Raw genomic sequence first — 27144 nt, forward strand, 5'->3', positions numbered from 1 at the left:
CAGATATTAGGCTATAATACATTCAGATGTCTAAATCCTTTAAAAAAAACTATACCTTGGTAACCATAGCTTCCAGCAAAATACCATAGATACTACTGTAAAATCATAATACATTTGTAATGGATGTCCTTCAGTGTAAGAAGCCTTCAGAATATCTGACATTTTGTATTATATTATATATATAATATTAGTTTAGTGCTGTCAAATCGATTAATCGCATGAACATAAAAGTGATATATATATATATAATGTATATGTGTACACACACCCATATATGCATGCATATATATATATTCACACACACACACACACACACACATATTCAAAATGTGTAAATTAGAGTGTTACACATAATTTGTGCAATTTTTCTACACATTCCTTCTAAGAGTGTAGTCAATATTGGAATTAAAGTTTGATTGATTTACAATAAGAATCGCGAGAACAGCTTTAGATCAGGCACACTGGGGTCCTCAGCTGGGACTCATCTCTTCTCCACACCGGCACCCTCGGCATTCAAATCTAGCGTAACTTTGGCTTTTATTAAGTTGAGGGGAAAAAGGACCTGGACAAGAGCCACACTTTATGCAAGTAGAGCTCCAGAATGCAACCAAATGGGCGACAAGACTGGTGTGTGACCATCACGTTGTGCTGCAACTTCTGTCACAAACGATACTTAAACATCCAACGGCAAACGAAACGAAAGTGAAACGAAACCGAGCTAAAAACAACAACAACAACAACAACAACAACAACAACAACAACAACAACAATTTACTAGACCATAAGTTACTTGTCACTATTTGGATAGTAATAGTAACTATTAGATTACTTAGTAATTAAAAACAAATAGGCATAGTAAAATAGTAAATTATATATAATTAGTAAAACAAAACAAAAATGCATTAATAATATTTATAGCACCGTCCTGGTAACAACCCAAACAACATCATTATTCAAGGCACACGCCTCTTAAAAGAGCGTATATATACAGACTGACGCCTCCTTTCCTCAGAACAAACTCTCGAGATCCATTCCTCACATCACATCACATCACATATCCAAGTAAGTTTTGCTTTTACAATCGTTTTCTATGTTAAAACAACAATGTATCGAGTGTTTGGTGCGTTTGCTCTGTTATTATGGCAAGCCGTTTTAACATTTAATCCTTAAACCCTAGTAGTATCTATTTTCATGCTGCTAGTACTTATTTTTTAGACTAGTATCTATTCCATTAAGTACTAGTGCTTATTCTTTAGGTACTTAAATGCTAGTTTCATTAGATGCTAGTTCTTATTTTTTTTAGATACTGCTACTAGATACTAGTACCTATTAAATAGACACTGTACTTATTAATTAGATTCTAGTGCCTATTAAATTGGTACTAGTATTTATTTATTAGAGACTAGTACTTATTCATTAGTTACTAGTACTTATTGTTAGATACTAGTACTTATTGTTAGATACTAGTTCTTATTCATTAAATACTAGTACTTATTTCGATAGTGACTGGTAACTATTCTTTTGTTACTAGTAACATATTTAAAATTTTTGCCATTGACTTCTATGTGGATCTGTCATGATATCAACTATTCAGTTCTATTTGTCACTTCTTGTTTCGGCTTTGTTTCATGCTTTTGTTTCATGTCTGTCATGTGATCCCCTGTTCTAGTTATGTGATCTTGGTTTTGTGATCCTATTTAGTAGATACTAGTAGTTATTCATTAGTTACTAGTACTTATTTTTTAGAGACTAGTTCCTATTAAGATACTAGTACTTATTCAATAGATATACTAGTACTTGGTCATTAAGAGGATAGTTAACCTCATTTAAGCCTGCATAGCCTACATGAGCTATCCTGTTAAATAGGCAGGGCAACTATTTAACATAGCATATTAAACATCACACAGTTACAGGCTAACTTAAGCGCGCATGACACAGTAATAACTTAGCATTGAGACCATGCTTGAGCAAACAGTTTGTGAATAGGCTACTACAAATGATGGCCGTGAAAGAGATGGTGAATAGCATAGGCTACTATTACACAGTAGCGATAACGTTATGCGCACCAGAATGAAATATAATATTCAAAAGTTAACAGCATAGCTGACTTACAGATTCAGTTAACATCCACAAAAATGATGGCCGTGAAAGAGATGGTGAACATCTGACTTACAGATTCAGTTAACATCCACAAATTGAATAAATGCGACTTGGCACTGCACTTACTCGTGCCTGTAGCAAGACACCTGTCAAGTTTGAAATCCGTCGGACTAATGGTTCGAGAGATATGCGAATAACAGACACACACTGGGAGATCCAGTGAGAAAGCGTTTGAATTCACTGCAGAATTAATAACATCAAAGCGAGATTTAAATTCGTTGCAGAATTCTGTTATAAACCACACATATCAGATCAAACAGCGCTGACGTGGAAATCAGGACAACCTTAAAAGCTTTCACCCAACTTTACACCCTGTAAATTCATTATGGACTAAACACTCCTAATAACCACAGCAGAGCAAAGAGATTAAAGACATGTGAGTGTGTCAAACACAGATGCTTGTGCGCAGATTATAAAGCTTCATTCAAACAAACAAGTCCTTTAAATCCGAAACAGACCTGCAATGTTTGTGTGAATGGATGCATGCGAAATAGAAGACAGTTTACTTACACTGATATTCACTATAGTGCTTCTCCTGGCAACATTTAAACTGCAACATGATACATCTTGAATTGCATTCCACAGTTCAGAATGTTACTGTGATGTAACATCAAATATTCTAATGCAACAACTGTAACAGTGTTTACATTAAGAACTGCAACATCGCAATACTGTAACAGTTCGACAAATACAGCACTGGGGTTCCAAAAAAAACATGAACTAGAACATTATTAAAGATTGAAATGATCCTGAACTTTTGATAGTGTTTATGGTACTGAAATGTTTTCAGTGTGTGAATTATTTTTAGTCGAGTCACGATTCTCGTTTGTAAGTCTACTGATGAACTAAAGATTGTTTTATTACCAGGCTCGTCCTAAAGAGGTCTGATGCCGTATAAAGGTAAGAGGAGGTGTTTCGGGGAGTACCAGTGTCCCCAATGCAACAGAAAATGGATGAGTGGGAACTCGTGGGCGGATATGGGGCAGGAGTGCCAGAATTGCCACATCAACGTCCTTGCTCACAAACAGGTGAACAGACGCTCACTTTAGACTGAAAACAGCATTTTAGCCATCAGGTTAGAGTTTGTTTTCTGGTTGCAATATTTTAACATCCTTGAAACAAGATACTTTAGCAAAATTAAATGATATATTGCTGAATTATTTAAAGTGTAAACCTAACAAAACGCAGTGAAGTTTCTGCTTTAAAAATTTGGTAAAAAAAAAAACTGATTAGCCACAACTGGAACGGTCTCGTGTGCAAAAGGCCCATAGGGATCACCGTGGATGCAGATGCCATGAGACCTAACATTTTTTGATGCTGAAGAACAGTAAGATCTTGGCTTAGCCTGACTTTGCTCAGGGTATTGTGAATGGTCTCGATTCGAGCAGGAGACAGCTGTTTCCTGCATCATGATCGAATCAATCCCCTAAGTATGTTGTTCTCTGGGTTGGAGAGAGAACACTCTTGTCGTTGAGTCTCAACCCCAGAGAAACGCTAGCTCTTTTGATTGTGCTAGTATCAGCCCATCGTCGATATAATTCATAATGCAGATTCCCTGGAGTCGCAGTGGAGCCAGCGCTGCATCCACCCATGTGATAAGGCTAGGCCGAATGGAAGGCCGATATTGGTAAGCTTCGCCCCCCGAAAGCGAACCTCAGGAACTCCATGTGTTGTGGCATTATTTCTATATGGAAGTACGCATCCTTGAGATCGATCGTGACAAACCAGTCTTGATGTTGAATTTGCGACACGATCATCTTGATAGTTAGCATCTTAAACTTGAGCGCCTTGACTAAGCTTCGAAGATCTAAAATCGCCAACCCCTCCTTCTTGGGAAGCAGGTAGTATATATTATTGGAAACTAACGTTGACTGTAGATGTTCTGGGACGTCGATTGTAGACGAGACCCAGGTAGACACGGCTTAGAGCGGAGAGCCGGTCTCTTTAATGATGATGCCGAGCCAGGTGAGAGATAGCTGTGGCATCATCGTACACCCCCGCGCCATCGCACCCACGATAGTCGAATATGTCGACGTCGAAAGCACAAAGAAAAAGGAAGTATAAGGTAATTCCCCCATGAATGAGTTAACTTGTCATGGAGGTCTTCAAAGAAAGGGAGAGACTGTCGTTGGGGTCACCACACAGAAACCTGTCTCCCAGTTTAGAGCGTTTGGGGGTCTCTTGTTCATGTGGCCAGTCTATTTGTAATCTGGCACCCGCTGTTTCATCACGTGAGGAACGCTCAGAGGTAGGTAACTCGAAATCCAAACCGGATGCAAGAGGTTGGTTATCCTCTGCACGAGCCGAGGAGGCGCCGGGGTGCGCTTCGGGATCATGCGAGAGGACATGTGGATCTGGAGAGAGAGCGAGCGATAGTTGTGGACCCGTCTCTCGCTCCTCAGTCAGATCCATTCGCGAATGTGCTAGCCCTTGGATATAGGCGAGACGAGCGTGTAGCATTTTAACTGTGAACAACTCACAGTGCTCGCACTCGCCTCGCTCTAAAGCAAGGGCATGCTCTTGCCCCAAACATACAAAACAGTATTGGTGTGTGTCCAATCCAGACATAGATTGTGAACATGGAGGCACACACCGTTTGTTTTGTAGATCGCTCTTTTTTTTCTTATTTTTTTCTCTCATTTGTAAGAAAGAGTGAAGATGAAAAGAGAAAGGATTTTCTGCGCACTGCCTGCAAAAACCAGAGTGTTTCAGAGTTTGAGTGGCACACACATACACACAGTATGGTCTGAAAACAAAAGACCTACATATGCACACATTTTCATGCTCAAACAGCAACATTACACACTAAAGAAAGATAAAGATAGAAAAAAGCAGAATAGATGCTCTTTAAGAGAAATATTTCTCTAGGGATGAGCGGAAGGATTTAAAATCTTTCCTCTGTGTTTGCAGCGTCCTCTGGAGAAACCCGACGGCCTGGACACAAGGGACCCGAGCAAAAGACATCCTCAGCATCTCTGTGAGAAGTGTAAGAAGATGGGACGCTACTGTGGTCAAGTTCGGTGGTGAACTCTGACCCCCGGCATCCTAAAGACGCCCAGATACACCCTCTATATATACACCTTGTGCTAAAATCTGCTCCACTTTAGCTGAACAATATTCACTGATTCCTGATTTAAAGCAGAACTCTGAGTAAAAGAAACTGAAATGGTGTCACAGCATTTATGCAATATGTTGATAGCCACAGAAAATATATACATTTTTAACAATGAATCTGTGGTTGTTAAAGGGGTCATCGGATGCAAAATTCACTTTTATATGGTGTTTGCATATAAATGTGTCTGCAGTGTGTGGACACAACCACCATACAATGACAAAATACATTCACTCCTTTATTTTTTATCCTCAAAAAGCCTAAACACTCTCAATAATCAAGCCGTTTTGATTTTCTGAGCAATATGACATCATATTGTGACACACCCCACAGAAGGGGGGGGGGGGGGGGGTGAGCAGTTGCTCATTAGCATTTAAAGAGACATGCACCGAAACGGGTCGCTGTGAACAGAGCTGTTTTTGAGGAGGTAAAAAGCGTGTTGTTTTACACAACCATTGAGTATTTTATCCAAAGTATGTTACAAACTTCACATGAAGACCCTAAAGAATCACACCAACTTGTGGAAAATGGGCATCCGATGACCCCTTTAAAGTAAATGGAGCACCACAATTAAAACACCACTGATGAATTAGAGATGCTTATGTTTTATCATTTGCTTATGTTTTATCATCTTTTCTTTTATGAATCTTTATGCCTCAACTGCAGCTGATTGACTTAGTGTGAACTTTTGTACTTGTTATTTAAATGAGGGCAAAAGTCTGTAAGTCTCCAATAGACAGACCACAATGTCTCAAAATAAAGTGGTAGATGAATGCTATCTAAGCTAAACATCTTGCAGTGTACGGGCTAACACCTCAGAGTGTGAAAACATGAAAACTAGATATGTTTGTGTCTTGTGTGTCTGCTTCAATGCAATATAGCACACTTACTGTGAAAAGAGTAACTTTGCTCTGTTTCAATAAGCAACTTTTAGGGAGATCAATATCTGTACAGGTCAGTCTATAGCCTGGACTCAGACCTTGCTCTTTCACAACCTGTCTTTTCAAAGAGAGATCTCTCAATTATCTATAGGCTAAGAATATTATACTCAAGAGTGTTTAAATTAGAAATATTATAAGTTATTTTAACTGTTTGTTATGTTTCTTTATTAAACTTTTATTCCTGCTTATGGGTGAATTTATTTTGCTCTTCATTTATTATTTGATTGTCTGCTGTTCAGACATAACATTTGACTTAATCATCCTGGATCTCCTCCTTACATCAACCAGAACACAAAATTATGAAAAAACAAACAAACTGGCCCTCAATTCTCATTTAATGTGCTGTGATATATATATATATATGCACCATTAACACTGTTTAGAGATACATATATATATCTGAACAGTGTTAAAGGTGCATGTACCTTTTATATTCTAATTAACATCCATGCCGCTTGACAGATTTTGATTTTAACAGTTATTGCAGCGCCATCTAGAGGCGTTTACCTGTTCCTGCAGAAAACATGAATGATCGCAGTGACCCAAACAATCATCATTCACTTTACTGCCCTTACTATATGTATCAATACATTGCTATACAGCAAGCTTAACACTCCTCCAAAAAGTACTCAAGACAGAGCTGACTTCAGGTGCATTTAATGGAAGCGGTGTAAAACTGCAAAAAACAACAATAGAAATACATTACAAGACACTTGATGAACATAAACGTCTTCTGATACATCCATGTTCAAATATAGTTAGCATAGCATGCATAATAGCATAGACAACATTCCAATATAATATAGCTACCACAACAGCTTACATTCCTCTTAATACGCAATTGTTTACACACATTTAAAATAAACCATTAGTAAAGGATTATTAACTGTAAATTCCCAAATTACAATGCAAATCCATCAAGCCAGGAAAAGGTGCTTGTCAAAGTCATTGCATTTTTTTTAATCTTCAACCACTCATACAATCTGTCCCAAAAGGACTTTAAAAAAAAGATGTTCCTGAGATTCAATATCTTTTTGACAGAATGTACATACATTACTATACAAATGAAACCTTAATGATAATGATTCATATGTACATTACATATTAACATAAATAGTATTTAATATTTACATTGACATATTAACATAAGGTATTTCATATTGTAAGAAACATAGAAGAGCTGAAATCTGAGATACTGTATGTTATTAGTATAGTAGAGTTGTGTGAGGATCAGGGCAAGCCTTGACATTTCATAGTAATGGTGTTTCCCTCTTTTATCTGGAAGTTGATGACGTTTATTCACCTGTCAGGACGCACCTGACGCGAACATGACCAGTTTTTCCACTGTTCGCTACTGAAGCCAAACCCTTTCATTTCTAAACATGTATCGAGTGAAAAGACTGTCGTGACACAGGAGGAAGAGAAGCCTCTGTCGTTTTCATGCAAATGATTTGTTTGTTTATATTGGACAACTGTGATGTTCACAAGCGTTCAGACTCAATGTGAAGGTCAGAAACTGTCCAGTGAATCAAGAGGCTTTTCTCTGTTGCTTTACATCTGACACACAAACCTTTGCACTCATTAAACTCTAATAAAGATCTACATAAGCTGAACAGATATTAGGCTATAATACATTCAGATGTCTAAATCCTTTAAAAAAAACTATACCTTGGTAACCATAGCTTCCAGCAAAACACCATAGATACTACTGTAAAATCATAATACATTTGTAATGGATGTCCTTCAGTGCAAGAAGCCTTCAGAATATCTGACATTTTGTATTATATTATATATATATAATATTTGTTTAGTGCTGTCAAATCGATTAATCGCATAAACATAAAAGTGATATATATATATATATAATGTATATGTGTACACACACCCATATATATATATTCACACACACACACACACACACACACACACACACACACACACATCATATTAATCTGTATCTATCTATATACACACATATATCATATTAACAAAAACTTTTATGTTAGATGCGATTAATCGATTTCACAGCACTAATTATATTATATTACATGATATTGAATTATCATATTATATTATATTATATTATATTATATATTTGCAATTTATTAGACTGGAAGTTACTTGTCACTATTTGGATAGTTATACTAAAAGTAGTAAGTATTAGTTTACTTGGTAATTAAAAACTAAAAACAAATAGGGATAGTAAAATAGTTAATTATATATAAGTAGTAAAAAAAAAAAAAAAAAATGCATTTAGAATATTTATAGCAACATCCTGGTAACAACCCAAACAAAATCATTATTCAAGACACACGCCTCTTGGATTTACTTTAGAAGAAGAGCATGTATATATAGGATAGGGGTCATATATGCTTGAGAACAGGGATAGGCCTGTGTTTTGTTTGTGTGTGGACAGGATCGAGTCACACCCACTGTGACAGACTGACGCCCTCCCTCACTTCCTCATTCTGTCCAAACTCACGAGATCCATTCCTCACATCACATCACACATCCAAGTAAGTGTTGCCTTTACAATCGTTTTCTACGTTAAAACAACAATGTATCGAGTGTTTGGCGCGTTTGTTCGGGTTTCACTGTGACTCGCGTGTGTTTACAGAACGCGCGTGATACAATGTAACCATTCCGCATTAATCCGCGTTAAAATGTCCGTCAGATGTTTGTCATCGAAAACTCTGTCGAATGTTCTAAGTGTTTGTAGATTAAAATGTGTGTTGTTTCCGATTTTTTCAGGGTGTGTTGTCGTGAAATCTGAAATATTTGGCTGCCATTTTTTTTTTTCATTAGGCAGAGAGCGATGCTGAATGGTCAAACCGTGTGTGTAGTGTAGTGTAGTGTGTGTAGTGTGCGTAGTGGCGATTGTCGTACTGAGAGTTAATCAGTACAAGTTCAGACATGAGATGTGTAAGAGAAAAGCTGCATTACTAAAAGCAGGATAACCACTGTTCACTGGCTTTAACGCAGAATTAAACCACTGGTTACTATATAGCATGCAGACAGAAAGTTAGTGAACCCTTAACAATTAACCTGTGCATAAATGTCCAAGTCCTAGAACCAGATAAAAAAACAACCATATTAAACAAATACTAAACATTATGTGTTTTCTGGCCCTTAAAAAAGGAAAAATAAGGGGATTTTTAAAAGTGTATCCTAAACAATTAGTTGAAATTCCTAATGTGTTTCTAGCTATGCAGTTCTGAAGTGTTTCTACTAGATTTGTAAGTGTAATCTAAAAATTGCAAATGAATGTAAAAGTTGTTACTTAAAAAGATTTAATTATAGAAAGGTATATATTGTGAGTATGATATGGTGAGAATTTTGAGCTTGTGGAATAATTTTATTCAGACTCAAACTGAGTAAAATTAAGCATTTCGGCGCAGATGCTGATATGTATATGGACAAAACATAAGATGAAATTCTGATGCTTGTAATCAAAGAGATCCTTATATTCTCTCAGAAAAAGAGGTACAAAAGCTTTCCCTGGGACAGTTCCAGGTTCACTTTTGTGTGCATATTAAAAGGAACAAAAGTGTACCTTTTAAAAAGTTATCGCCCGGTTGACTGCTTTTGTACCTCTTTTTTTCTGAGAGTGTAACAGTATAGCAGAGACTGACATAAAATGCATATACATATCAGTTGTCACTCAATAATACGTCTTACTAAGATGATATTTAAATGCTTAGTTTTATGATCAAAGCTCTGGGTCATTCAGTGTTAAATCAACCAAATTTCAGAAACTTCCCTGGCTCTTTTTTTTTTTTTTTCATTTTTTTTTTTTTTTTGAAGAAAGACAAATCGTGATGAAAACCAAAATATTAAATGTCATGGATGAATATTTGAGTAATCCTCTTATTTATAGAGGGGTGGTCAAAATGACAATTTCGTTTGCTCTAAGATCTACTTTTATCTTTGATCAAATTCATGCAGAAATACTTGAAATTCTTCTAAAAACCAACTTTGTAACTTAAACTCATTTATTCTTCTGTCAACCTATAGCCTACATTAGCAGAGCACACCTGATAAACCTGCCGCTCCACACGGAGACTTGTTTGCTCAGTGGGATCACACTCATCCGCGTTGGATTGCAATGATGCAATATTCACTCCTCACAGTCTCTAAAGGTTTCTGATCCAGGAGTTGTGTGTTGAAATGTTGAACACAGACAGGGCGGCCCCGGCTCTGGGAATTGTCATTAAAAAGAAATTCATAGGAACGTAGACCATTGATATATATAAGAGTTTTTAAATATTTAGTGCAATTCAGTGTATTAATAAATAAAAACAGTTTCTTTGTAAGGCAAGGCAAGTTTATTTATATAGCACATTTCATTCACTATGGCAATTCAAAGTGCTTTGCATGGAAAATAAGCACAAAATAAAAGCAAGGGAAATTAAAACGGTTATAAAAGGAATTAAAAGAGATAAATGATACAGTTATAAAATTAATTTGAGTAAAATGAATTCAAGTAGTAAAAAGATGATGCATAGAATAAACTTCTCATCTGGCAAAACACCGGTGTATCTTATTTTGCATATAGTTTTACTCTTACACTGTGTCTGTGGTGCTAATTCGGCTGGACGTCTCCGGTGGACCTGATTTTTCCCTAAAATTGGGCAGGAGGAGCTCTAGCAATAACATGTAATTTTGTAACAGAATAATAGTTTTTTTTTTTTTTTACAAATGTAATTTTAAGGAGGAATAAAAGGAGGAATATAGTGCGGTCAGTTGTAAACAAACAAAACCGGCAATTAGGGATAAAAAATAAGTTCTAAATATCTAAATATATTTATATTTCTTTACAGGGTTATCTATCTATCTATCTATCTATCTATCTATCTATCTATCTAGTCAGTCATCTATCCATCTATAGTACAGAAGATTTTTTTGAGGTCAACCAAAGTGAGTGAATTAAAGAAAGATGATTGTTCTGGACTCTAGGATTTTAGGAGTAAGATGAAGCGAGACACGCGTACAGTAGAATCACATCTGAACTGCTGAATCATGTTCATGCCTCAAGCAGGCTTTATTTATTTCACAGATAAGTGCGTTGCAATCAAGATAGCATGAAATGACTTTGATATACTGAAATACAGTAGAGCGCTGAACTGCAATCATTTGAGGTTTTGTGGTTAATTGTCCTCTGATGATGTTTTATCAACATCATTTATCACATTTGAGTTGCTGCAGATGATTGATATGTTCACCAGAATGACAGTGGTCTGCTTTTGTTGGTGAAGACCAGCAGGCTTTGCTTCGCTTCAATCGTTTAACAAAAGCGGCCCTTCCCCCACCATCACTCACACACGCACTCTCACACACACACACACACACGCACACACCAAGGGCGGAAATTAACGTAGGCTTGGAGCAAAAATGCTACCGAAATTAATAAAAATGCTTCCAAAAACCAAGAAAAAATTCTCTGTATAAGTTCTTGTTTTTAATATTTATATGCAATAGGCTATCACACGAGCAAAAGTGCCCCCCCCCCCCCCCCATGCACACCAATACACTGATAACTCACAAAAATGAGTTTATTGAAATAACCCGTTGTCCCGGTTTATATGCAATGCCAAAAGCCCGGCAATAAGTAGCCTAAAGCGCGTTTACAAGACTAGTAATAAATCCGGTTTTCCTAGTAGTGAAGTCAACACGTAATAATTAATAATAAAGCATTAAAAACGGAATAGTTTTCCAACATGTCAGCTGGAAACTTACAAACTCGCATATTATCCTCTCGGTATATAGCCTACAGATGCAGTATTTTGACTGTGGCACTTCTGCACGAGATGAAACACATTTTTATAATTTCTTGTGTCAAGAAAGAGTCTGAGTTTGTGATATATTTCCTCGCTCTGTCTGGATGTGAGGTGTTCCTGTCACTTCTCACGCATGCGCACTTCAGTAAGCTCAAAGAACACAGGTTAATGCGTTCACATGATGGGTGAAATCGGGGTGCTAAGGGGCAAAAATCTAGCTATGACGATCAGTTTATGTTTAAGCTGTTTATTACTCCGATAAAGGAAAACATGTTAACGCGTTTACAAAATCACATGCATTGTCGGCTTATTCCCAGCAAACATTTACGTTGTATTTCTACTATGGCAAAGTCGCTGTCTAATTGTAAGACGTGACGTTCTGACAATTTATTTTTTATGCTAGATATAGATATCCCCCATTTAGCATGTTATGTCTTGAGGTAAATTTTTTAATTCGTCATTAGATAATTATATACTTTTAAAATATTGTTTATCCTTAGTATTATTTAATGGGCCTAACAGTAAATTAATTATAATCAACACCTGCAAGTGTACACTTTGAAAGAGAAAAATGACAGAAAATTATGTTAATTCAACTTTATTAAAACTGGTAATCAAATTGCACTTCCGCAACCTTTAGGCCATGTTTTTAAAACGTTGTTAGAAGGTTGGGTACGTTGTGCCAACGTTCTGTGTTTGCTGGGTTAAGCATAATCGGGTTAGGAACGTGCATGTAAATTGATTTTATACAACAATTCAGTTTCATTATCAGTAACTTCTGCTTTGTCCGTGAATGTGACTATTTCTTTGAAACGGGCCTCAGAATTGCTCTGGCGAAGACTTCATGTTACTGAATCTGTTCTGCTTTTGCATGTGACTGTGACTTTAAAATAACCATGTAAATGTTCTCCAGGTGTCAGAGATGAGTTACCCCGGATATCCTCCCGCAGGTGGAAACTACCCCCCCGGCTCCGGCCCGTATCAACAGGCCCCGGCTGGATACCCCCCCCAACCTGGAGCCTATCCTCCCCAGGCGGGATACTATCAGCCTCAGCCCGGAGCCGGATACCCCCCCGGAGCTGGATACCCCCCCCAGGCCGGTGGATACCCCCCCCAGGCCGCCGGTGGATACCCAGCTGCCCCGGGAGGAGGGTTCCCACCACAGGCTGGAGGTTACCCGGCCGCCCAACCCGGGACCTACCCCAACATGCCCCCCGCAGGTGAGTCCGGCTACTCGGTGCTAAAGAATACACGATTTCTTGAGAGTATGCATCTAAGGGTGCTTTCACACTGGCAGTTTAGTTCGGAACGGGGCACGGTTTGCATGAAACATTGCTAATGTGAACGCTGTCATGTGGACCCGGGTGCGCACTGGGGTCCCGAACCCGAGACTCTGAGTTCGGTTGCACTCGAACCGTGCCACGGTTCACGTGAATGTGAAAGCAACACGGACTCGGGTGCGCATGATGGCACCAAATTAATATAAAACACAATATATTGACCCGCGTTCTGTTTTCTATCGTGCGCTGTGCATGTTTGCGATGACGTGTGAAAACGCCCTGAGCTCGGCATGCTGAAGCATTGTGGGTGTTTGTGTATGCAGAGACTAGGGCTGCACGATTAATCGCAATTTATATAAAATCGTACTTAAATCGAGTTGGCTTATCGCGATTTTGAAATCGCAAAGGCTGCGATTATTATAATAATTTTTTATGTGCAGCTTGTCAGTGACGTACGGCTCAGTAAACGCTGCTTCATCTGAAAGCACTGAGTTTGAGTCGCTTATAACGTGCATTTGAAAAAGCAACACGCGTCAAAGCAACACGCGTCAAATATAACACGCGTCTAACCCTAACCAAACATGAAGCATTTATGAACCTCTTGTCCAACAGAAGACAACATTTAATAACATGCTTTTACTCCAAACTCACTTCATAGTGACGGTTGAGCTCCTGCTTCGGTGAGGTGATGTGGCTTCTTACACAGCCTTTGCGATTTAAAAATCGCGATAAGCCAAATCGGTTTAAGTGCGATTACATGTAAATTGCGATTAATCGTCAGCCCTAGCAGAGACTAGTGTCTGTTGTACTGTGTGTTCTTCTGGAGGCTCTAATGTCATTTGTGGGCAACTGACCATAGCGTCTGAAAAACTGAGCACTTATGAAATGGACTGGCAATTAAAAATAAGACATCGTTCTGATTTGACGATGATGAATGTTCATGCTGATACAAATCAATAGTGGAGGGGAAAGTGTTTGAATATGAATATGCAATATCTATCTATCTATCTATCTATCTATCTATCTATCTATCTATCTATCTATCTATCTATTGTTCTATCTATTGTTCTATCTATTGTTCTATCTATCTAATTTGACAATGAATCTGTTTTTATGCTGATAAAAAATAATATTGGAGTTGAAAGTGTTTAAATTATTAAAGTTTTGTGAATTAATTTGCTTAGACATTCTTTTGGATTATTTACATTTAATGAATCCATTAAAACGGTTTATATTTTTAAATATTTGGGGAGGTGGAATTGATTTCATAAGGCCATACAAGATGCATTTCAGATGAATCCATTTCTGCTTTTCATGCATTATGCATCTTTTGTAAAAACATCTGTAGCTGCATGATTCTTTGTGTTTTGACTTTCATGTGTTTGTTGTCCTGTGATTGATATGTTCATTTAAAAAAATCTTGTATAATATGACTTGCTGTTTTTGTTTGTTTGGTTTTTATTGTATTTATATGATATTTGTATTTTTGTAATTGAATTTACTGCCATGAAAATAGCTTTGAATGCTGATATGGCACTAAATAAAACAATCTGAATCTGTCCTGTGATTGACATTGTGTCATAGTTGTTATTTATGTTGTCAGCAGGAGGATGGGGCGGCCAACCTGGGTTTGGAGCTGTAAGCATCCCTTTATTTCTGCCTCTTTTATTGTGCATGATCAGTTATATTGTGTGTTTTTTAAATGCATTACAGAAGTACTGAACTTGATGAAACTAATCATGTGCATGATCTTATAGCCTGGAGGAGGAATGCCTCAGGGTTACCCCGGGATGCCCGCGCCAGGACAGCAGCCCATGCCAGGTTACCCAGGTGCCCCGGCGCCAAACCCGTCAATGCCCGGGTACGGAGGCGGCGTTCCTGCGGGACCAACACCACCGGCCGGTCCTGCTGTCAATGTGAGAGACTGCCCGCTTTATCCGCCAATATAAGCTTGTACGCTTCATGTTCGGTTTAGATTTTCACGATTCCCACAATCACAGTTTCATCATCTAGAATTGCTTTGTCACAATGAAAATCCAGGAACAAATTGTCAAGAAAATGTATAAACAGTATATAAAGTGTAAAAAACCCTGACATTAAAAATAAATTTCTCTGAATGTGCCTAGTTTCACAGCTAATTTCCACAAGAAAGACACACACACACACACACACACACACAAAAAAAACCCAGGAAACTGAAGTAACAATACTTGCCCTCCATGGTTTAGTAACTCGCCATTGAAACAGGAAATTGGACACGCAATGTTCTTTTTTTTTTTTACAGTCTTTAGTTAAAAGTAAATGCGAAATAGCTTTCACTATACGTTTACTTCCATAATATGACATATTTTGTGTGAAAATGAATATAAAATAATGTTAATTTGCATACCGTTCAAAAGTTTGATGTCGGTAAGATTTTTTTTAAATGTTTGTGAAAAGCTCTTCTGCTCACCGGCTGCATTTTTTTTAATCGAAAATACAGTTCAAATTGTAAAATATCATTACAATTCAAAGCATCTGTTTTCTATGTGAATATATAGTAAAGTGTAATTTATTCCTGTGATCAAAGCTGAACTTTCAGCATCATTACTCCAGTCTTCAGTGTCACATGATCCTTCAGAAATCATTATATGATGATTTGATGCTCAAGAAACATTTGTTAATTATCAATGTTGAAATCAGTTGTGCTGCTTCATATTTTTGTGCAAACCATCATAAATTTGTTTTTTCAGGATTCTTTGAAGGATATAAAGTTCAAAAGAACAGCATTGAAATAAAGAATCTTTTGTAATATTATAATTGTCTTTACTGTCACTTTGTCTATGTAATGCATCCTTGCTGAATAAAAGTATTAATTTCTTTAAAAGAAAAACCTGACCCCAAACTTTTGAACGGTTGTGTGTGTGTGTGTGTGTGTGTGTATATACAGTGTATATATTATGTGTATTTATTTCACTACATGAAAACAAGGTCGAATATTTATTTAAATTGGAATATTTTGTTATTTTTTTAATCGTTAAAAAAGTAATCTTTTCAGAATCAAGGAATTTGTGTTGGTGACATGAGCTTCCAGTGCAGAAAATAGACATGCATGGGATAAAAGCTATAAATAGGAATATAACACATTAATAAAAAATAGGCATTAAAATTAAATATAATACGATACAGTAATACAAATATAGAAAATACACAATAGACAGAACTATGCATATACAGATATGCCATTTCCAGATTTAAGAATGTTACAATTTTTAAATTGTTACATTCTTAAGTGTAACTGATTTGAACTGTTTCCTGTGATGTATGTGTTCAGAAGGGATATCGTGGGTCCATGAAGGACTTCCCTGGCGCCGACCCTCTCAAAGATGTCGAGGTGTTACGGAAAGCCATGAAGGGTTTCGGTGAGAAGAAATGGATTGACTTTGATTAATTTGAAGCACAGAAATGTTTGCATACAGTCACATCTTTAAATCCCGAGTCCTGATAGTGACTGAATCTGTTTTGCTCACAGGAACCGATGAGAACGCCATCATCGAGCTTCTTGGCAGTCGAACCATCAAGCAGCGTGTGCCGCTGTTGGCGGCGTACAAAACCACCTACGGCAAGGTGAACATGAGGAACAAAGCATCAGATTCATGTGGAAGATCTGCCATTGTGGTTTCTTGCGTGTAACTTTGCATTCTTATGACGTTTTCCAGGATCTGGTGAAGGACCTGAAGTCAGAGCTGACGGGAAACTTTGAAGATCTGGTGCTGAACATGCTGAAGTCTCCGGCACAACTCGATGCCTATGAAATGAAGCTGGCCATTGCGGTGAGGTTTTATTTTTCCCTTGATTTTCCAGGAAAATGTGTCCAAATCCATTGAGATACTAGATATTTTGCTACGATATTTAAAGTAGTATGGTATTCTCTCCTATTGTGGCGTATATACGAAATAGCTTCTGGAATAAGAACAAATGTGGGCGGGGCTTGATTTTGATTTCGTGGGGAATTGATTGGATGGTTGTGGTTTGCTATTGGTGGATCTCATGTGAGTGACAGGTTGCCCCGCCCACATCAAGGTTAAGTTAATCTGATTCAAGATTACGAGCGACATGGATTTAAAACAATAATGATGTGCACCGATTAATCATCTATAATAAATACTGCAATATTCCATTAAAATTAAGAATTGATTTCATGATTTTAAATGTCTGTTTCAAATCCTTGTGAGGATCCGAGTGGAACGTCCTCATGTAATGCTAACAGCGCTTTATCCCATTATAGTTTGCAGGGAAACATGCTAACACACTCACCCAGTCTAGCATGCTTACGCTTGGTTACAGCACAGATCTCATGCTGGTGCTTGTGTTACACAGAGCTCATTAATGAAACACGGGCAGGTAATTACAGAGTAGAGAGCAGAAATCCTGCCAGACTCTCTGTCTGTGATTATTATCATCCCTCACTGTGGAACAAATGAAAGAAACCTGTTGATTGCATGTTTTAAAACTCGCTGATAAACACAAGGATTTCAGCCAATAAAAACACTTCTTGTTTCCCAGCTGTGGTTATCAGGAAGAACCGTATTTTCCAGAAAATACGTCGGACCAAGTCAAAAAAAATAAAAGAAAAAAAAGTCGCATTTGTTTGTCACATTTTTATTGTATAAAAAAAAAAACAGGTAAATAAAACAAAACGTTTACAAACATTATAAGTTCCGCTCAATCCACAACAAATCCTCCTGTTAACTTTGCCAAGCGTGTGTCACTTGGCACGCTTCCCTTTTCCCCACATCACATATAATTCGGAAACTTCTAATGTAGTTTTAGAATCTCCAACAACAACGTTTACATGCACTCACTTTCATTTCTCATAATAATCATTGCAGCGTCAGCTCTTTCCTCTCAGTGTCTGAAACGCTTCATCTGCAGATTCAGTCTCTCTAAACCCCGCCTCTCTGAATGCTGCTCTGCTGTGATTGGTCAGAATCGAAGCGCTCATTATCATATCTGAATCTCAGCTCTTGATACAGTGAAATGAACAGTGACGATGGCGTGGGTTTTACCGTATCAATCTCAGAAAACAGCGTCTTCTCCACATGAACAACACGAACCAAACTCTTCCAGTCTCAGATACACTACAGTGTTTGAGGGTGGGGCTAAGAGACGCTGTTCAGCCAATCAAGACCACAGGCTTATGCAAATGAGTTACAAACCTTCAGCAGGAAGTGAGACTGGAATTACTGACAACTCGTTTCAGTTCAGAATCGATTCCTTTTTATAACTAATGTACTTTGATATTTAAAACTTTGCAGATTTGGAAGACAACTTGGATAGACATATGGCTCAGATTTTCTATCAATTAGAGAGTCCAAATTATTTTGTATAGAATAATTTTTTTTTAGTTTAGTTGCAACTTTTTTACACTTTAATTTTTTCCCCCTTTTGCAATAATATTCTGAGCGTTTTAGAATCTGTATTACAACCATTTTCCTACAGATCTGTGTTCAGAAAGGTTCAAATAAGCCGCAGCAGAGTTCAGATGATGCTCATGTTCCAGGAAATGCTGTGATGATGATGATGATGATGATGATGATGATGATTGTTCTCCGTGTTTTCAGGGTGCAGGAACCGACGAGGCCTGTCTCATCGAGATTCTGTCCTCTCGGAGTAATGCTGAAATCAAGGAGATCACGAGGGTGTATAAGGCAGGTGAGTCGCTCTCCAGCGCGCGTGTGTGTGTGTGTGTGTGTGTGTGTGTGTGACGAACTCCTACAGATCAGTGTTTGTTGTTTAGATTACGGTAAATCTCTGGAGGATGCCATCAGCAGCGACACGTCAGGACACTTCCGGCGTCTGCTCATCTCTCTCTCTCAGGTACAGGAGATCATCTGGCCTTTTATATTTCATTCATATTACAGATGCATATTAGTGCATCCATCCATCCATCCATCCATCCATCCATCCATCCATCCATCCATCCATCCATCCATCCATCCATCCATCCATCCATCCATCCATCCATCTATCCATCTATACATCCATATTTGTGAAAATGTAGTTTATTTTATTTATTAAGCAGGGAAACTAGAAAGCAATATATATTTCTCTAAATGTGGTTCATAAAACATTTTCTCTTTTCATATTATTTATATACACCATTATAGCATTTTTAGTAATATTGAATTATATAATAATTTTTAATTTTAATTTTAGCTAAAGTTATTGTAATGTTATTATGTGCTTTTATTATATTATATTATATTTTTAATTATATGTAATTTATATTTATTTGAGTATTATTTAAACTTACCAAGGCAACATTTCTTATTTTCATTTAAATTTTTAAATTTTAAGATTTTAATCTAATATATTTTGGTAACACTTTAGTTTAGGGTCCAATTCTGACTATTAACTACGACTTTTTCCTCAATAAACTCTAATTACAGCTTATTAATAGTTAGTAAGGTAGTTGTTAAGTTTAGGTATTGGCTGGATTAAGGGATGTACAGATGAAACTTGAAAAATTAGAATATCGTGCAAAAGTTTGTGTATTTCAGTAATTCAAATTAAAAGGTGAAACTAATATATTTACTATATATAACTATATACATATCATTATACTTTTCAGAGGGCCGACATTTCTGTATTTAAAATCCTTTTTTTATTTTTTTTATTTCATGTAATATTCTAATTTTCTGAGATTTTGAATTTGGGCTTTTCATAAACTGTAAGCCATAATCATCAAAATTATAACTTTTGCACGATATTCTAAATTTTTCGAGTTTCACCTGTAGAATATGATCATGCAGAATAAGGCATTAATATGTGCTTTATAAGTACTAATACACAGCCAATATCCTAGCAATATGCATGATAATAAGCAACTAGTTATTAGTCAGAAGTGGACCATAAACTAAAGTGTCATAATTTGCCAAAGTACCAAAAACACATTTGCAATAATGCTTAGTTAATAACAACACTGCTTCAGATCAGCACAAAATATCAGTTTCCCTTCAAAAACAGAAGTGAAATCACAGCTGTGTGGATGAAGTAGTTTTGATGATCTGTTCTCAGGGTAATCGAGACGAGAGAGAGACTGTGGATGTTTCTCTGGCTAAACAGGACGCTCAGGTTGGAGAAAAGATTTGATTTGCTTAAACAAATTGATGTTTTAATGTGCATGTGTATTTCGGGCTGCTGAACGTGTGTGGGATGTTCTGTGTGTTGCAGAAACTGTACGCCGCAGGAGAGAATAAAGTCGGCACGGATGAGTCTCAGTTTAATGCGATTCTGTGCGCTCGCAGTAAACCTCATCTCAGGCAAGGTAAAAACCACCGGCCCACTGCGGTTCCTGAACTAGGACAGTGTGTTCAACACCAGTCATCTAGAAATAGATTGATGAACACTATGAAAACATCCTCTTCTGCAGATGTGAATTATTTACAGTTGCATTATTTGCTTTTCATTGGCACAAACTCTGCCCTCATTTAGTCATATTTAGGGATGCACGATATATCATCCACCATATCTTTATCGTTTATTTTTAATGTTATCGCTATCGGCCTGATAAGAAAATTTGGCCGATATATTAAAGCCGATAAATAATGTATTATTTCCTTCAGCTGAGACGCTTCAGATGTTCAACATGATGGTTTTGAGTTGCTTGAAATATGATTGAAATCACTTCAAAAAGGGAAAATACAGTTCAGTGCAACAGTTAAAGGAGAAGTTCACTTTTAAATGAAAATTCTGTCATCATATACTCACCCTCATGTTGTTTCAAACCTGTATGAATTTCTTTCTTCTGCTGAACACAAAGGAAGATATTTAGAAGAATATCAGTAACCAGGCAGTTTCTGGGTCTCATTGACTTCCATAGTATATTTTTTTCCTACTATGGAAGTCAATGGGACCCAGAAACTGCCTGGTTACTGACATTCTTCTAAATATCTTCCTTTCTGTTCAGCAGAATAAAGAAATTCATACAGGTTTGAAACAACATGAGGGTGAGTATATGATGACAGAATTTTCATTTTAAAGTGAACTATTCCTTTAATATCGGCTACATAACATTATAATGAGAGAATATTATAATTGTGTGTTTGGGACGTGGCTTTTAATGGTGAAACTTTTGTTTTTGTAATCAGGCTCTCAAAAATTAAATAAAATTTGGATTCAGCTTTATCGGCCAATTTATATCGGTTATCGGCTTTCAAGTATAAAGAATTCTAGGTATCGGCCAAAATGTTCATATCGGTGCATCTCTAGTCATATTACTCCAAAGCTGTTTTTTGTGACGCACTAAAGTTAAACCCCCAGTCTGCAAGCTTAAAATACATTTAGGATCATAGCAATCATCCATTTGACTTCAAATTTATGTTTTTAAAGCTGACATTAAGGCCGTTTGAATACGGTTTTGTAATTTTGGCTAGTTGTTTTTACTGTGGTATTTAATTTTCTCTGTGCCTTGGTAGTTTTGTAAGTGCTTTATAAGTGAAGTTCGAGTTGAGTTATGACATTAGAAGTCTTCTGTTACAGTGCATATGATGCTTTGCACGAGGAACAGACTGAATATGAAGGCATTATTCTCTGATGATGTGGATGTAGTGATGCATTACAGCAGGTTTGACAGTAACGTTGGTTCCTGGTGTCTCTCGCAGTGTTTCATGAGTACCAGCAGATGTGTGGCCGAGACATCGAGAAGAGCATCTGCAGGGAGATGTCTGGAAACGTGGAGGACGGCATGGTGGCGGTCGGTGAGTTCTGAACTCTGATTGGTCCTGAGCAAAAAACATATCGGCCAATGGCTGATCCAGATGAAGCAGGGAGCAGCAAGAAACAGCCAATCACAGCACTGGAATAGGATCAAGACTGAGTCATTTGCTTTGAATAAGATGCAGATTATGATGTGTAATGCAAATATGACTCCGAATGCAAAACCATTGTTTTTCATGCACTGGTCAATTTTGAGATTTTGGTCTTTTTATAATGTGTTAGTGCTGGTTTTACTGCACTTTGACCATTTGCGTCTGTACATCTCAATAACAATACTTATCTTTAAAGTCATAAATCTCCACTTCAGCAGCTTTACATTCACCAAACTTTACAGTTGTATTCATGTCTATATCCTGAAGGGTTTTACAGAGGAGTTTGTTCATATATGTCCGTATTTACTGATTTATGGAGTGATAAAAAGAGATTTCCAAGATCTCCTCTGTGAAAACTAGAACTCTAATACATCAACAAAATGAAACAAGAATTTTGAACCTGGCTTTATCCAATGTTCAGATTTGTGTTCTGGCGAATTATGCAAATGAGTGCATAATTAATTCAAGTATGCCTAATTTGCATATTTAAACAACATTTCGGAAACCTTGTAATACAAAACAATTGTCTTTTTGGACTGTGATAAATCAGCTGGGAAAAGTGTCGTGATTTGTATTAATATCCTTTTCAAAAATGATTCTGTTTTATTTGCATGTTTTTAGCCAGATTTGACCATATACTGTACATGTGTTAAAGTTTTGATTTTAAAAACTTCCTAAACATTGTAAAATTGGAGGCTTATGATCAATTGTATACTCTGTAACTGATTAAATGTGTTATTACTAATAATATTTAAAGTATTCCTCTGTGTAGAATATGAAGTCATGTTTAGTTTAAGTTCATAATCATGCTCCATCTGTGCTGTGTTTCAGTGAAGTGCATTAAAAACACTCCTGCCTATTTTGCTGAACGTCTCCACAAGGCCATGCAGGTGAAGAACATGCTGATAAATATACATATATAAAGGCATATTCTGCTATGATAATGTATGTGAGGTCATTCGGAAGTGGCTGTTTGTGGGTTATTTTTATGTTTTCTTTGGGTTATTGTTTGAAAAGTGGCACTGCATACATGATGATGATGACGATGATGATGACGATGATATTTGTCTTTGGTTTAGGGTGCGGGCACTAAAGACAGGACTCTGATCCGCATCATGGTGACCCGCGCTGAGGTGGACATGTTGGACATCAGACAGGAGTTTCTGCGTCAGTTCGGGAAGTCTCTCTACACAACCATCTCTGTAAGTCTCACACACACACACACACACACACACACACAATACACTACACTTATAATTATGCTTTATTCATAAGACGTACATACACTACAGATCAAGAGTTTAGAATAATTTTGTATTGTTTTAAGTAAAAGCCTGCTGCACCAAGCCTGCATTTATTTGAGTAATAAAAACAGTAATATTGTGAAATATTTTTTATAATTTAAAATAGCTGTTTTCTATGTGAATATACAGTAAAGTGTAATTTATTCCTGTGATCAAAGCTGAATTTTCAGCATCATTACTCCAGTCTTCAGTGTCACATGATCCTTCAGAAATCAGTATAATATGATGATTTGATGCTCAAGAAACATTAGATTTTTCTTTCTTTCTACCCTTTCTTTCTTTCTTTCTTTCTTTCTTTCTTTCTTTCTTTCTTTCTTTCTTTCTTTCTACCTTTCTACCTTTCTACCTTTCTACCTAATCTTTCTTTCTTTCTTTCTTTCTTTCTTTCTACCTAATATTTCTTGTTTTCTTTCTTTTTCTTTCTTTCTTTCTAACTAATATTTCTTTTTTCTTTCTTTCTAACTAATCTTTTTGTCTTTCTTTCTTTCTTTCCTTTTTTCTAACTAATCTTTTTTCTTTCTAACTAATCTTTTTTTCTTTCTTTCTTTCTTTCTTTCTTTCTTTTTCTTTCTTTCTTTCTTTTTCTTTCTTTCTTTCTAACTAATCTTTTTTTCTTTCTTTCTTTCCTTTTTTCTAACTAATCTTTTTTTCTTTCTAACTAAGCTTTTTTTCTTTCTTTCTTTCTTTCCTTTTTTCTAACTAATCTTTTTTTCTTTCTAACTAATCTTTTTTTCTTTCTTTCTTTCTTTTTTTCTTTCTTTCTTTCTTTCTTTCTTTCTTTCTTTCTTTCTTTCTTTCTTTCTTTCTTTCTTTATTTCTACCTAATCTTTCTTTCTAACTATTATTTCTTTCTAACTAATCTAAAAAAGAAAAAAAAGAAACATTTGATTAATTTTTCATTTAAAAAATAAAATAAAATCTCACTAACTCTAAACTTTTAAACAGTTTCCACAAAAATTTGACAATTATCATAAATGTTTCTTGAGCATCAAATCATCATATTATACTGATTTCTGAAGGATCATGTGACACTGAAGACTGGAGTAATGATGCTGAACATTCAGCTTTGATCACAGGAATAAATTACACTTTACTGTATATTCACATAGAAAACAGTTATTTTAAATTGTAATATTATTTCACAATTTTTTTTATCAAATAAATGTAGCCATAAAATACTTCTTTCAAAAACATTGTAGTAATTTAATTTTAGGAGGCGTTTATTATTCATATCATATTTAAGTATAATTAATTAGCAAATTAAAGAGTTTATTTGTCCTGTAGCTAGAAATAGAATATTATGAATATATCACACTGGTATAAACAGAAGTATTTTTTTATCAGGGAGACACATCTGGAGATTATAAGAAACTGTTGCTGAAGCTGTGTGGAGGAAGTGACTGAAGAACCGGGACGACAGACACCGTACGATGAGGACTGGATATGTGGCGTTGTCATATTAATCCTGCCCATATATATATTAATATGTCAGATAGTAGTGTCATGTTAACTAATACAGTAATCTCTCTCTTCGCAGCTTTATAAAGTTCACAGCCAAAATAGCATTTCATTTGTGCCTTAGAGATATTATCATTATTATAATATAGTTTATTATTTGTTTTATTTTGCTATCTAATCAGACTATGCATGATATCTAGAGAATATATATATTTTGTAACTGTTGATGCATCAATATATACATGTAGTGTCTTCAGTAACTGATGCCAAAGGGGAATCAGAACCTGTGGTTGTCGTTCGCAAACCAAAAATACAATCTGAACATCATCACTGAAATCTCAAATGCCTTGAAGTGCTGAAATATATGCCATAGTTTTTATATTGTGAGCTTTATGATCTCTATGCAAGAGTTCTCAGACGAAAATATAACTGTCAATCATCATGAAGGTCTCGATGAGTGAAGCTCTCGTAAACGTGTCATATTTCACCCTAAAAACAAGAAATTAATTTTGCATCAAAAAAAGTGAAGCCTATTTTAGAAACTTTTTTTATGATCTTTTTGCATTATGACATTTTTTTTCCTATCAGTTTTCCCCCTACATTTCCATGACTAACGCATCTAAACTTTTGTAGTAATTCTCATTATTCTGTAGTACTGTAATACAATATTTTTTTTTGCAGTTTTATAGTAATAAAAAAAACATTAAATTCTAACATCACATATAAAAAAAAAAGCATACAATTAGAATTTTCTTTTACAATTTAAATAATTTAAAATAATATTTTTGCAACATGGTAATGCATATTTATGGTTCTAAAATAGACTTAATTTTTTTATTCATGCAATATATAATTTCGTATTTCCACTATATGAGTTTGGGGTGAAATATGACCAGTTTTGTGAGCGCATGTTTTTATTTTTAGCATGAATATGTTTTGCTGCAGCAGTAGATGGCAGTAAAGTGACCAATCTTTCATCTTGATAATCACTAGTTTAACAGGATATTCTAACCTGTTGGTGTTGTACTGTTTATTAACATGAAGACTACACTTTTTTCAGGGATTTGCTAGCCTGTGATTTAATGTGTTCACTCAGCCAACTAATCTTGTCTAGTAACATTTGTGTCTGTTTAATAAAAACACCTCATGAATGACTAAGAACTCCAGCTACCCCTTACTTTTCTTACTTTGGATTGATTAATTGCTGTGTTTTGGGTAACAGTTTGCAAAATGTCCCATTAATTAATGCACTGACTAACAATAAGAAATGTGTTACAGTATTTATTAATCTTCCTTTATGTTATTAATAAAAATGCAACTGTTTATTGTTTGTTCATGTTAGCTCAGGTCCATTAATGTTAACAGATACAACTTTTGATTTTTAGTAATATATTAGTAAATGTTGAAATTCATATTTAGTAAGATTAATACATTCTTAATAAGAAATATTTTTTCATAGTTCATGTTAAATGTATACCTTTAACACACTGTGACCCCTCTGGTGATAAAGAAACAAAACTGTGTGCATTTTGCGGAAGAACTTTGGTTTGGTTGTGCTTCGTCTCTGCGGATGAATATGATTCTCCTACTGCTCATAAAACATTTACTATTAGGTTTAGGAGATAGTTTAGATTGAAAGGATCTATTAAAAGACACGGTACTTCCTTGAAAAGAGTCAAAGAAGTCAAGGACGATCTCATGTGACAACTAACCTCTGTCACTCCCACACCAGACATGCTTCAAAGCAGCCGGAGCAACTTTTCTCTGTTTACGGATATGATGAAACACTCACGGGCGAACGACTCACGCGATTTCCCGCGAAAACCACCCCGACATCTCTTTAAAATAAACACTTAGTCTATAATAGGCTTACCATAGTGAATCTGGGTAAGACAAAAACACGTTTTGGAAGAATCATTGATGATGGATTGACTCAAAAAACGTTACCTTTAGCTAATTTAGTTAGCCTAACTAATGTAACCTGATTGTAAAGCTATCATGTTTTATTATGAGTGCTTGCTTATTTAAAAGTGCAAACTGTAGCAGTGTGCGCTTGCAAGTGACATAAAAATAGTTTGAATTTGCATTTCAAAGCACTTTCATCCATGCAAAGCATAAACAAAGAAGGATAACATCATCATTCATTCATTTTTCAGGGCATCTTCTCCATCCATTATCAGCATATAAACCCTGGTTGGTGTTACCAGTGGGTGAAACAAGTGATTTGATTGGACAAACAGGCCAAGAGTTCATGACCTCA

At 36.1% G+C, this 27144-nt stretch overlaps 1 protein-coding gene and 1 long non-coding RNA gene across 2 annotated transcripts; both read left to right on the forward strand.

Moving 5' to 3' along the window:
- The first annotated feature begins 899 nt into the window (after positions 1-899).
- On the forward strand, positions 900-6399 carry LOC311096110. Its single transcript, XR_014608953.1, has 3 exons — positions 900-1062; positions 3028-3188; positions 5071-6399. It is a non-coding gene; the product is annotated as an uncharacterized lncRNA (long non-coding RNA).
- A 2135-nt stretch (positions 6400-8534) lies between these two features.
- On the forward strand, positions 8535-26045 carry anxa11b (annexin A11b). Its single transcript, XM_084135068.1, has 15 exons — positions 8535-8729; positions 12904-13210; positions 14874-14908; positions 15028-15186; positions 16584-16671; positions 16782-16876; positions 16969-17082; positions 18874-18964; positions 19050-19129; positions 20330-20386; positions 20486-20579; positions 21916-22011; positions 22954-23012; positions 23202-23324; positions 24771-26045. The coding sequence occupies exons 2-15, from the start codon at positions 12913-12915 to the stop codon at positions 24828-24830; spliced, it is 1449 nt and encodes a 482-aa protein (XP_083991194.1). The 5' UTR covers positions 8535-8729; positions 12904-12912; the 3' UTR covers positions 24831-26045.
- The last annotated feature ends 1099 nt before the right edge of the window (positions 26046-27144 follow it).

The sequence above is a fragment of the Abramis brama genome (assembly GCF_963993115.1).
Source record: "Abramis brama genome assembly, chromosome: 14".
In the NCBI taxonomy this organism is placed as follows: Eukaryota; Metazoa; Chordata; class Actinopteri; order Cypriniformes; family Leuciscidae; genus Abramis; species Abramis brama.